Raw genomic sequence first — 12249 nt, forward strand, 5'->3', positions numbered from 1 at the left:
CTGCAGAACCACGTCGCCGACTGAGGGATAACGTATGTTAAACTCAACCATCAACTAACTCGTCCCTGGGTAGCACACATTAGCTACCTGAACTATATATACAGTGGCTGTACCACAGTAGCTGTCCATAAAATTGCCCTTAAATATGTACTACTACTTACAGTTGTATCACTGCTATTGCTAGTATTTAACTTATTTGTTGTTTAATGTTAAGAGTACTTTCTTCATCATGACTAGACCCAAAAGTGTCAGGGCACTGAACAATAGAAACAGTTACGTTTCATGAGAGAACTGTTACAGGAATAAACAAACAAAATTAGCAGGCCATAGAGTTGAAGCAACACAAGCAGAACTGGTAATTACCAAGCCATAGAGTTGAAGCAACACAAGCAGAACTGTTACAGGACTAGAACAACAAAATTAGCAGTCCCTAGAGTTGAAGCAACACAGGCAGAAGGCACCCAATCTCAAGCACAGCAAGCACAGACTGCACAAGTAAAAGTAATAATAAATATGACAAATTTCCCAGTGGCAAACGCACTTCCTGGCAAACAATCAAGCTGCAACTGTGTCCAATATAGCCGGCCCACTGAAACAGTGGGACAAACCAAATTACCCATGCGATTTCATCCACGATGTGGGATCCTACAAATTCATCTTGCTGAAGTCCTGCAGTGATAAAATTGAAAGTGATCAATACCTTATGCCCGCCCCCCCACTACCCAACACTGCCACGTTCCCTTCGTGTCTGTCAACCTTCTCTTTGCCGCCCGTCTGCTGAAAGACAAAACAACACGTAAAATTCCCCAAGCCCGCCACCCCCCGCCCCCCAACGACGTTAAAACATAATATGGCTCAGCTGCAGATCACAACGATGTGGCCTGGGACCCATGAGGTGACACCGTACACCCCCATGTACATGAAACCCGCGTGTGAAGAGCAGAAAACCAAGAATGACCATATGCCCAAACATAGACAAGCCAGCCCACCCCCTGTACAGCGAGGGGCAAGGGGGGGCAGTCAATCCCCGCTGCAACGACGCGCGTGACGAAGGAAGCTGCGCGGGGGGGGGATCGGACAAGGGCTCAAGGACCGCTCATGCGCGAGTCCGCGACAAGACAGCGGCCATATTGCGCTAAATACCAGCCCCCCAAGGGCCCCAACCACGAAGACCGAACAAGGGCAAGGGAAAAATGCCCGATCCACGACTGGCCTAAGAGATCTGCCCAAAAGCTTTAGCAGCCCTACTCAATTAGAGCCAGAAGCTCCAAAACCTGTCCTGGGAATGCCCGACACCACGAGGGCATGCATCGCCACAGGCCGGCCCCCCCAGAGAGCGCTCGCACAGGAGAGGTGCACGCTGCCCTTGAAGAAGCGCCATGAGGAAGCCGTGCCCCCCTCCCGTCGGCTACGAGAGGAGGAGACTAAGGAGCCAGCACCGGCCACCACAGGGTCCCTCCCCAACCCCCAGGAGAGTCCTGCCACCCGGAGGCCCTGGACCAGTGCCGGCACAGCGCAGAAGCAAGGTGCCCCCCCTGCCTGCAGCGCCACCCTCACGCGGCATCCCGCCTCCACCCGACAACGTCATCCCCGGAGACAGCGAGCCAGGAGCAATACCACCACCACACAACCCGCCTGCATGCAAACGAGGTCGCACAAACGATTGCCGGGCCCCCTCCTCCCGTGCACACACCCGGCAACACCAACGCCAACCCTCCCCCCCCCTGCCACCCCTCACCCAGGCCAGCACACCGTAGGACCAGAGCGCTAGGGGCCACGCGCCGCCAGCACCGATAAACCTCCCTCCTCCTTCACCCATGACCCCCCCGCACCGAGCCGGAGAGGCAGTCGTGACACCAGCAGCGACTCCCGGGGACAACTACGTCGCGAGCACCCCCCCCCCCCCCGGAACGGACACCCGTACTCCCCACCAGCAAGATGCACAAAACCCGAGCAGCAGCGACCCCACACGCCGCACCCAAAGGGGTTCCTTACAAAAAACAGCAACGGGCAGTCACCAGCTCGGGGTCCGGCAGGGAGGGCGAGTGTCACGCGAGCAGCGGCCAGGAACAAAGAGGGCGCTTGACCCTCGCCCCCTAGGTTATATAGCCTCCTCGGACCCCTCCCCAAACCGGAAGTGACATCACTGGGGGACTATCCGGTCCCCCCATCACTAGACTGTACCGAGGTCTGTGCCATCCTCTGGCACTAAGGGTGGCCGCCCTCGTAGGTGGCCACCTTTGGTGGCCCGGAGCAGCCAGTCAGAGGCCGTGAGGAGGTCACAGGGAGGCTTTGGTCTGTTAAGTGTGAAATGAATGAAGGCTCTTGAAAGACAAATTGGTTAGCGGGGAGCATGGCATCTAGAGGGTGTTACTGGTCAGCAATAAACGTATTTAAATGGGTATTTGTTGAAATTCGAAAAAAAAGAGTGTGCCCAAAAGAAGATTGCAAGCTAGTTCACGTGGGAGAGGTTGTCGCGTAGCGCCTAGAGCTGTTAATTGAAACTTTCACCACGGAGCGCGCTGTACTGCACGTGCATGGTGCCCTGAATGATAAAGTGTCTTCCTGTCTACAAGTGGCTAGTTCTTGCCCATTACACGTGCACAAACAAAGGAAAAACAATTTTAAAAAAGAAACAATGCTGTAACAGCGCGCGGTGACGAAGGTGGCGTATTGGAAAACCCTTCTTTAAGTATGATATAATAACCCCAGGGTTCTTGTAAAATGGCTTGAAGATTCCCTCTAATTGCGAGAAGAGTTGCTTAATGAGCGACATGGTTGCTCTGTGAAGTTGGAGGAAGAGCCTTGCGAACATTTAACATCAGGTTCACAGCACATTTGGTAACCCATCTAACACAGCTGCTACCGGGGTGCATTACTTAGGACAAACATACGGTGTCACAGCTAAAGCTGCCGACGCTGTCACTCAGAAGCAGGGTTCGGGAATGGAAACAAGGGGGCAGATTTATGATGAGTGACGCAACTCTCCCGCAACGCAGAGATGCGTCAAAAGTCTTGTGCCGCCGCTGCGACGACGCAAGTCAATGGTGAAGCGCCAAATTAATGAGTCAACGCAGCGTGTCGCAACCTGGCAATGTGCGTCAGACGAAGTGACATACGTGCCGCAAAACTGCCGCAAGTTAGCCTGACGCAACGTAAGGAAAAGTCACGTAAGGTCTGTTGCGACACGCAACGCCATTGCGGCGCCGGCGCAACACTGTAAAGTGCGGAATGCGTGAAAAGGCAGCAGGATAAGTGACGCAAATTGCTCTTGCGATAGCTGTGCACCACAGAAGACAAACACAATGGAAGAAGCACATACCAGCAGCCAGGACCCCCAGGAAAATCTTGCAAGCAGAAGCCCAGAGGCACAGGCTGACGCCAAACGGAAAAGGAAGTCACATTTCAGCCATGAGGAAAATGAAATCTTGGTGGCAGAGGTCACCAAGTACCAGCATCAGCTGTTTCTAAATTCAAAGTTGCCCCATGGCAAAAAAGAGGCAATATGGAGGCAAATTGTACTGAAAATAAACAGTGTAGCACAGGCCAAGAGGACTGTCATTGACTGCAAAAAAAGGTGGCATGATTGTAAGCGCCGCACAAAAGAAAAACTTGCCGCAAACCGCAAGGCAGCCTTTCTAACTGGAGGAGGCAGCCCAGCAGACCAGGAGGACCTCGATGAACTAGAGGAGCAAGTGGCAAAAATCATACCAGAAGAAATAGTGCTAGGAATTGCCGGTCAGGACAGTGCCGCAAGAGAAACGACAGAACACACAACAGGTAAGTACAAATAAGTGTGCATATCCCTGTGACGGGTGATGGTGTTAATTGCAGCTATAAATGTTCTCAGTCCCACGATAGTTCAAGTATTTTTTCAACAATGACAATGACTACAATAGTCAGTCACACAAATTCATATCTACATATGTAAATGAGAATACATTAATGTCATTTCATTGTTATCGTAGCGCTTACTGCGTGACTGCTCATTGGCTGTGATTTTATTTGCCCATTGCTGCCTGCAATTTATTGTGCCTGATAACATTGTTTGCATAGTGCTTCACTGCAAGACTGGTCTCCATTTATTATTGATCTGTGCACTACTTGCTTTGCCTACTTCAATTTATTTTGTGCCTGATTGTGCTGGTGACACTGTCCATTTAATAGTGATTTTCAAGTTGCCCTACAATCTTGTCCTGTTTCAGTTTTTGCTTGCTGCCATTTAGTTGTTTGTTTGTTGTGCCTCCCAGCCCGGCTCTCCAACCCGCTCCCGCATCCCAGCTGCTCCTCGCTTGCTATGCCCCCTCCACCATCCACTTATGTCACAACAGCCTACGCGCAGGGCACACACGCAGTGGAAGCGCCCTATGTGTGCTGAAGGTGTGCCAAAGGTAAGCCTGTCTACACCCGTCTGCGCCTCGACTGTGCCCAGCGCCAGACACCCTGTCCCCTCTAAAACCCACTCCTCCTGCATCACGTACGATGCTGCTATCCTCTCTGCACGGAACTCCGGCCATCTCCCAGACAGCTACCAAGCCACACCAGGACTCACCCATGGACCCTTCACCTGCCACTCCTGCAAGTTGAACAGCATCTGGACCCACACCAAATCCTCACACTTCAAACTGAGCTCCATAACTGACCACCTGAACTGTATCATGCTGAACACCTGCTCAGTTCACACACATGCAACTGAACTTTGGAACCTACTCGTCACCACATTGCCCTACATTGCATTTTTTACTGAAACCTGGATGAACGGTCATCAGTGCCCAACATGACCATAGCCATCCCAAACGGCTACAAAATCATCCGAAAGGACCGCATCAACCAAACAGGAGGAGGCATCGCCATTGTCCATAAGAACACGATCTGCATCACAACCAGTTCTGACAACTCCCTCGCAGCTGCTGAACACCTTCACTTCCAAATGCACATCGACCCCAAGACCACACTCAGAGGCACCCTCATCTACAGACCACCTGGACCCTGCACACAATTCAGCAAAGACATCACTGACTGCATGAGACCACACGCCCTCTCCTCTGAGGACTACATCCAACTGGGAGTCCTCAACTTCCACCTGGAAAAGAACAACAACACCAACTCCACCACTCTTCTGGACAACCTTGCAAATGTCGGAGTTAAACAACTTGTTGACACCCCCACCCACTCTGCTGGGCACACGCTCAACACAATCTTCTCCTCTAGCAAGCACATCTCCTTCATCCACCCCACAGAACTCCATTGGACTGACCACCGCTGCATTCACTTCAAATACAAAAAGACCACAACCCACAACCACCCACAACCAATTCCCCACAGAAACAGGAATAAAAGTACCACTGACCAGCTCTTCACATTGCTTTACCAAAACCCTCCTACCAAATCATTGGACCCAAACCAAGCAGCAATCAACCTCACACAATGGATCACCGAACGCGGTGATAAATTAACATCCTTGAAAAACCATCAAATCAGATAAGCTAGCAAAAAAAGCCCCCTAGTCCAATGATGACCTCAAGAAATTCTAGAAGATCTGTTGCACCCTTAAAAAAGCATTTTTTTAAAATAATAACCACTGAGAACCTGGCCACCTTCAAGAACGCCACCCGCAAAGATCACCAACGGATCCAAACCACTAAGAAATCATCATGCAAGGATTGACTCAACAACAACGCCCACAACAGCAAGGTACAATTCAACATCGTCAAACAGTCTACAACCCCACTGCCGGTACCAATGACATCACTCCCTCTCAAGACCTCTGCGACTCTCTAGCCTCGTTCTTACACAACAAGATTGCTGACATACATAACAGCTTTGGGAACCAGTCCACCCCACCCACCGGCAAACTAAAACACCCCACCAACAACCTTTGCGCCTGGAACACCATCACCACTTAAGGCACCATCCACCTGATGATCTCTATTCACTCAGGATCTCCAACGGACCATTGTCCACACCACATTTTCAACTAAGCACACTACATTATCGCGCCCCATCTCCGAGATCTCATCAACTGCTCCCTCAACTCTGCTACCTTCCTGAAAATTTGTAAACATGCGCAAATCAGCACCCTCCTGAAGAAACCCACAGCAGACAACACAGAACTTAAGAGTTACCGCCCCATTCCACTCCTCCCTTTCCCTGCCTAAGTAATTGAGCAAACCGTCAACAGTCAGCTCCTACATTGGGTTTGTGTGTACCTCAATGCCTCACAGCACATTACAGCAACAACCCTGCACCACACCATCCCATGTTGGATTCAAAATGGCAGACGAGCTTTGCTACCATGAGTATTGAATTAGTGTGTACAAAAAATGTTTGGCATGCCATTGTGTTCTATGTGTGTACAATGATATGATATGCGCACTGCTATTGCTCATGAAAGATCATGCACTCAGTACTGTAGACCAGATATCTTCCTTTGACTTTGTGTCTGTATGGCCATGGCATTTGTTGCATCAGTGTCAACTGTAGTTTGTTGCGGATTTGGGGCATGGGTAGTTCATTTTCAACAACACCCAATGTCAGTTACCTTGTCATCATTGTAGGTTGACTCATACAATCATTCATAAAATGGTATTGACATAAGAGCTAGTGTTTGATAATGGCATACAATATGTTGGAAATGTGTATTGTACTCAGTCATTGCTTGAATGCAATGTAATGAACAATGTGTACAAAGCAGTGTGTTTGTCAGTCTCAATTGCAGACTAATGTAAATCCAGTCTTGACCGAAAATATTCCGACAATATCCCAAACAGTGTGTCCTTTGCTTGTGATAGGCTGGCACACAAAAAACATGACATAAATAGGGTGTGTGAGACTGTGAGGGAGTACCTGTACCCATGGGCTGCAATGTAGATAATGTGTACAATTATGCATATCAATTCTATGTATTGGAAGTAGACAAACACCCTGTATTCACACACCAATTTACAATTGCAGTGTTGGCCAATGAGTGCACACGTCATTGCTCTGATAAAACATTTCTACAATGAAACATGCCAACACTACTAACAGATTTGCACATTTTTTCATAGAGGATGCTGCATCAACTGCACAACAACTGGATGACAACATTGTGTTGGATGATATGGAAGAAAATCCTCCTAACATTGACACTGACACACATGAGGTGGAAAGAAGCACCATACGGTCACCCACACCCCCTCCACAGTGTGACAACGATGTGGTTGCTGCTGAAGGTGAAACTTTAACACCAACACCACCTGTACCGTCCTCAACAAACACTATTAATGAGTGGCAGAACACACAACGTGAGTTCCAAAGATCTGCTGTAAGTGTTCAGCGGGAACTCCTCTGTGAGGTACATGTGGCATTGCCAAGTATCGCTACCATCCTGCGATCCATACTACAAAGTATCAATCCAGATTTGGCAAACATTGGCACTGAGGAAGCCACCTCCACACAAACACCAGGATTATCACAATCTCTGGGAAACATTTCCAAGATCATGAGTGAGAGGCATGTTCAAATGCCACCACAAAATGCGAACAGGGACATAGCCCAGCACCTGCAAGATATTGTGAACCAAATGATAGACATGCAGCAACGTCAAGACCTCTTCCTGTCATCCATGACAGCATTTCATGCAGACTTGCTGACGGTCATCAAAAACCAGCAAATGATGCTGAATGAACAAAGGGATAATGTAACCTCGAGGGAACATGTGTACCCTCAAACATCCTCTGGCATTGCTGGTGGTAGCAGTAGCACAACATGCCCTGCAGTTACTCAACAAAGTGAAGACTCTGAGGATGAATTTGCCATAAAAATACAAAGGAAGAGAGGACTGTAAATTACAATTGCACACAGGTGTCCCTGGACAACACACTAAACATTTCACAGAGGAGAACAATGTCTGACATTACACACCTGTCTCCAAAAAAGTGTCACACATCAATGTTTATGCATGAAACACTCAACCAATACACATTCTGAAATTAAGAATGTATAAATCACAATCTCATCCCTCAAATAAAATGTCGTTGGATAAACACAGTCAAACTTGTCAACAAGTTATTCATGACCACCTGTGTGTCCATAACACTGTTCAATTGTGTCAAGTGTGTAACATGTAATGATTGTACTGTGTACATTTTCTGATGAGAAAAGTAGACACATGTGGAAGAGAAATATAAAAAATTGCAAAAGGTATTACACTGTGATAATAATCTTGTAATGTAAAAGTTTATGGTGATATGATTTGTAAAAAATTTCAGTTTTATCAAAATGTACAGCTGGGTATTGCAAAAACTCCTTTGCAAAAACATTAATTGGCCCATATACAAGTGCATGTTGCATTCATGTGCTCTACCCTGTGGTAATGCTACAATATTTGTCATGTGCCTGTGTAGGCACCATAGTGGCATTAGTCATGGTAGCCTGAGTAATACATGGAATAAGAGTAGAACATTAATGTTCACCATCCCCACACAAGAAGTGTCACAACTGGCTGTGCACACAAACCAAACATGCTGTACACTGAAGCACAACCTCTTACACAATGAAATGTGTAGCATGCAAACGTGATCAATGTGGCACTCTCTGTAACCCCTAGTGTGCTGCACCATGCAGATGGAATAGCAGGATGAAGATCTAATTGTAAAGCTTGCTATCTGTGTAATGCCTGGGTTTAGTGGAGTCAACACACACAGTAACTCACATGTAATCATACATTCTCAAATACAATATTGCAATGATAATGCTAGACTGACAAGGGCGAATGAAGGAAGAAGGGGGGTTTGGCCCTGTAGGGAAGAGGGTAGGTAGGGCCTGTTATGCACAAAAAAGGGGGATTTACCTATGCCTCTGTGAACAGCAATGAAAAGGACATTTAATGCTGAACAAAGGGAAACCACGATTAGTTAGTTAACCCAGACATTTATTTATGTCATTGCTTTTTTTCGTTGTAGGGGCGAGGAAAATACATTGTCAACTTCACTTTAAGCCCAACACAAATTTTTAGAAGGAAAAAGCAAAAACAACATACAATGCAATTAATGTGTAGAAGAAAGTAAATAGACAAACCATACAAATGTGCTTTTACGAAAAATATTACCAACAATCATAAAACCATTGTCAGAAAAGACAGTACAAAGGCGATGTCAATAAGTCAATGCATAAAGTTTCAGGAGGTAAGTACTATTCATTACACAACCCAAAATCCTGTTACAATATTATTGCAGTGATTTGTGTACTTAGCAACAGGAATGATAGTCAAAACATTCAATTTTTGACAAGCATGAATGACTGAATGCCTGATTTAGTGCCGACGCGTTTCGAATCCTAATGTTGTAATCACTGGATTCTCATCAGGGCAAGGAATTGGCTAAACTCAAGACATCCGGACATTAGCTTCTCAATAGAGTCCAGTAGAAGTAAAATGACGTTCCTGGACATCACAGTAGGCATCCGTGATGATATTCTGTCAACCACCTTGCACAAAAAAACAACTGACAGAAACACCATCCTCCATTATAAAAGCTCGCATCCACAGTGTTTGAAGGAAAATCTCCCTTTTGGTCAAATGCTAAGAATAAGGCGTAATTGCTCGGATGTAGCAGACTTTGAGTACCATGCAACAAATTTTTGCACTGAGATGGCGAAAAGGGGTTACCCAAAAAAACTCCTCAAACATTCAAAAAAACGTGCAAGATTCACCCCGAGGGAAAACCTCCTCCAGAAAAAAGAAAAAGGTGAACTCAATGAATTGGTGTGTGTCACAACTTATGGAGCACACACGCATCAATTCAAGCGCATTATTTTGAAGAATTGGCATCTATTAGAGGACTTGCAACATCCTTTAAATAAACCCATTTTCGCCATGCGCAAAAACAGGAGCATTGGACAACAACTGATAAAAGCTGACAGCCACATCCCAAAACAAAAGAGTGATTTGATAACACAGTGGAATTTAAAACCAATAAGCGGGCACCATAAGTGTGGCAACTGTGTATCATGTTCTACCACAATGGAAGGTAATTTGTTTGACCATGACGGGGTCAAATGGAAGCATGAGATGTTCACAAACTGTAAAACTAAAAATGTCATCTATGCCGTGGTATGTCCCTGCGACCGAGTGTACATTGGTAAAACCTGCCAACCTGTAAATGTGCGGATTACACAACACCGCTCTAGAATTAAGAAAAAAGTTCTTTCTGCACCCATGGTGGAACATTTCATGAGCCACAACCATGGGGAAAATGATTTCAAGTGGACAGTCCTTACATGGGTTGATCCCAAACACCAATCACAAGACATTGGGGCTGCACTTTTGCGCAAAGAAGCATATCTCATTATGAGATTCAACAGTGTCAACAATGGGTTAAATGTACTTAGTGAAGTTAATAGAATTTAAGTAATTCAAGACACACCGTGAAAAATTCCAGTGCAAATCAGCAACAATACACGTCCCCGTCCGTAGGCTCACTACAATTCCCAGAAATCTTAGCAGCACCGGCCCCTGCAAGCCTTGATTGACGCCCGTGGCCACGTGACTGAAGGGTTTAGCTTTTAACATTTCACTCGCGTTTGCTCGCTGCAGCCTTCGCATCATTGCTTGAGTCAATTGCGTGACAGCATTGAGTCATGGTAAGACTCTGTCGCTCTCTTTAAACACCACGCTAACTCCGTCTTAATTACGGGCTTTAGGTAATTATTCATTCATGTTTTCCTTAGGAATAAATCAGACAGCGGAACAAAAAGTCTTCCTTTGTCACTCGGAGTATACACTGCACCGAGGGTCCTATTTAACGGTAAGACGCCGGATTGATTTTTATCAACAAGCTAAACCCGGAAGTTTTCATTCTGTGTTTCATTGCGGTATAGACCGCCATTCATTGGCCTTTTGTGCTTGTTTCTTTTCTAGGACACCTCACGGCAATAACCCCTTTAACAACAATCAAAGTAACAAACAAGTAAGCGTTTTTTAATGTTCTTCCGCCTTTTTGTTACTTCATTAGTCGATCATTGCGCTAAGAACAATTTAAATTCTTTTTGTAGATGGCCTAAGGGGACCTAATACTGGAAATAATTATCCAACAATTGACTCGTGGAGTCCGGTTGGAAATCAGATCTCAAGGTAAATTCACTTTCCCACATTTTACCAAATATTATTGGAGCCAGCCCTTAAGCAGAATACCATCATTCACTACATCAATCTCGCTCTCTCGCAGGTTGATTTCCACGGTTGCTCGATGACATTTCAATAAAGAAACATGTAGACCAGTCTGTATTGGTCAAATAAGGTATGTCGCATCGTTTGATGCAATCATTTGAAAAAGCACTTTTCCATCATTCAAAAGGTGAACCCTTTTTAAACAAATTTTCCCTTTCCTTTCCCTCACACAGTACCTGCGGATACAATTCCTTGCCCTGATGAGAATCCAATGATTACAACATTAGGATTCGAAACGCGTCGGCACTAAATCAGGCATTCAGTCATTCATGCTTGTCAAAAATTGAATGTTTTGACTATCATTCCTGTTGCTAAGTACATAAATCACTGCAATAATATTGTAACAGGATTTTGGGTTGTGTAATGAATAGTACTTACCTCCTGAAACTTTATGCATTGACTTATTGACATCGCCTTTGTACTGTCTTTTCTGACAATGGTTTTATGATTGTTGGTAATATTTTTCGTAAAAGCACATTTGTATGGTTTGTCTATTTACTTTCTTCTACACATTAATTGCATTGTATGTTGTTTTTGCTTTTTCCTTCTAAAAATTCGTGTTGGGCTTAAAGTGAAGTTGACAATGTATTTTCCTCGCCCCTAAATGTGAAACATACAACGAAAAAAAGCAATGACATAAATAAATGTCTGGGTTAACTAACTAATCATGGTTTCCCTTTGTTCAGCATTAAATGTCCTTTTCATTGCTGTTCACAGAGGCATAGGTAAATCCCCCTTTTGAGACTGACAAGGGCAGCATTGGTTGAGGGATGTATGTTGCAAGTGGTCTCAGTTGATATCTGTGCTGTGTTCCACACATACATCAAAGACACTACACTACCAATGTAAAACTACGCTGGCATAGTGGACATAGCACTGGAATGGTCCAACTGTTTCTTACCTGCCACAACCTTTCATTTAATGCATACACTCTTCAACCTCCATGTTTCACTAACATAAACTGGTTGTGTAACATGGTGCAATTCTCACAACAACAACATTTTCATCACATTAGAAAACATTACCTGCAATGTGTGTCA

The 12249-nt window shown here is 45.5% G+C and overlaps 1 protein-coding gene across 1 annotated transcript; it reads left to right on the forward strand.

The window, feature by feature from the left end:
- The first annotated feature begins 3305 nt into the window (after positions 1-3305).
- On the forward strand, positions 3306-7828 carry LOC147732628 (uncharacterized). Its single transcript, XM_086954293.1, has 2 exons — positions 3306-3780; positions 7050-7828. The coding sequence occupies exons 1-2, from the start codon at positions 3306-3308 to the stop codon at positions 7826-7828; spliced, it is 1254 nt and encodes a 417-aa protein (XP_086810419.1).
- Positions 7829-12249: the final 4421 nt, after the last annotated feature.

Source organism: Lissotriton vulgaris, chromosome 2_1 (genome assembly GCF_964263255.1).
Source record: "Lissotriton vulgaris chromosome 2_1, aLisVul1.2, whole genome shotgun sequence".
Classification (NCBI taxonomy): Eukaryota; Metazoa; Chordata; class Amphibia; order Caudata; family Salamandridae; genus Lissotriton; species Lissotriton vulgaris.

Excerpts from the sequence above, each read along its gene's own strand:
- LOC147732628 (XM_086954293.1), top strand. The coding sequence starts at position 3,306 with ATGGAAGAAGCACATACCAGCAGCCAGGACCCCCAGGAAAATCTTGCA. Across the intron at positions 3,781-7,049 it reads AACGACAGAACACACAACAG|AGGATGCTGCATCAACTGCA; the intron begins GTAAGTACAAAT and ends ATTTTTTCATAG.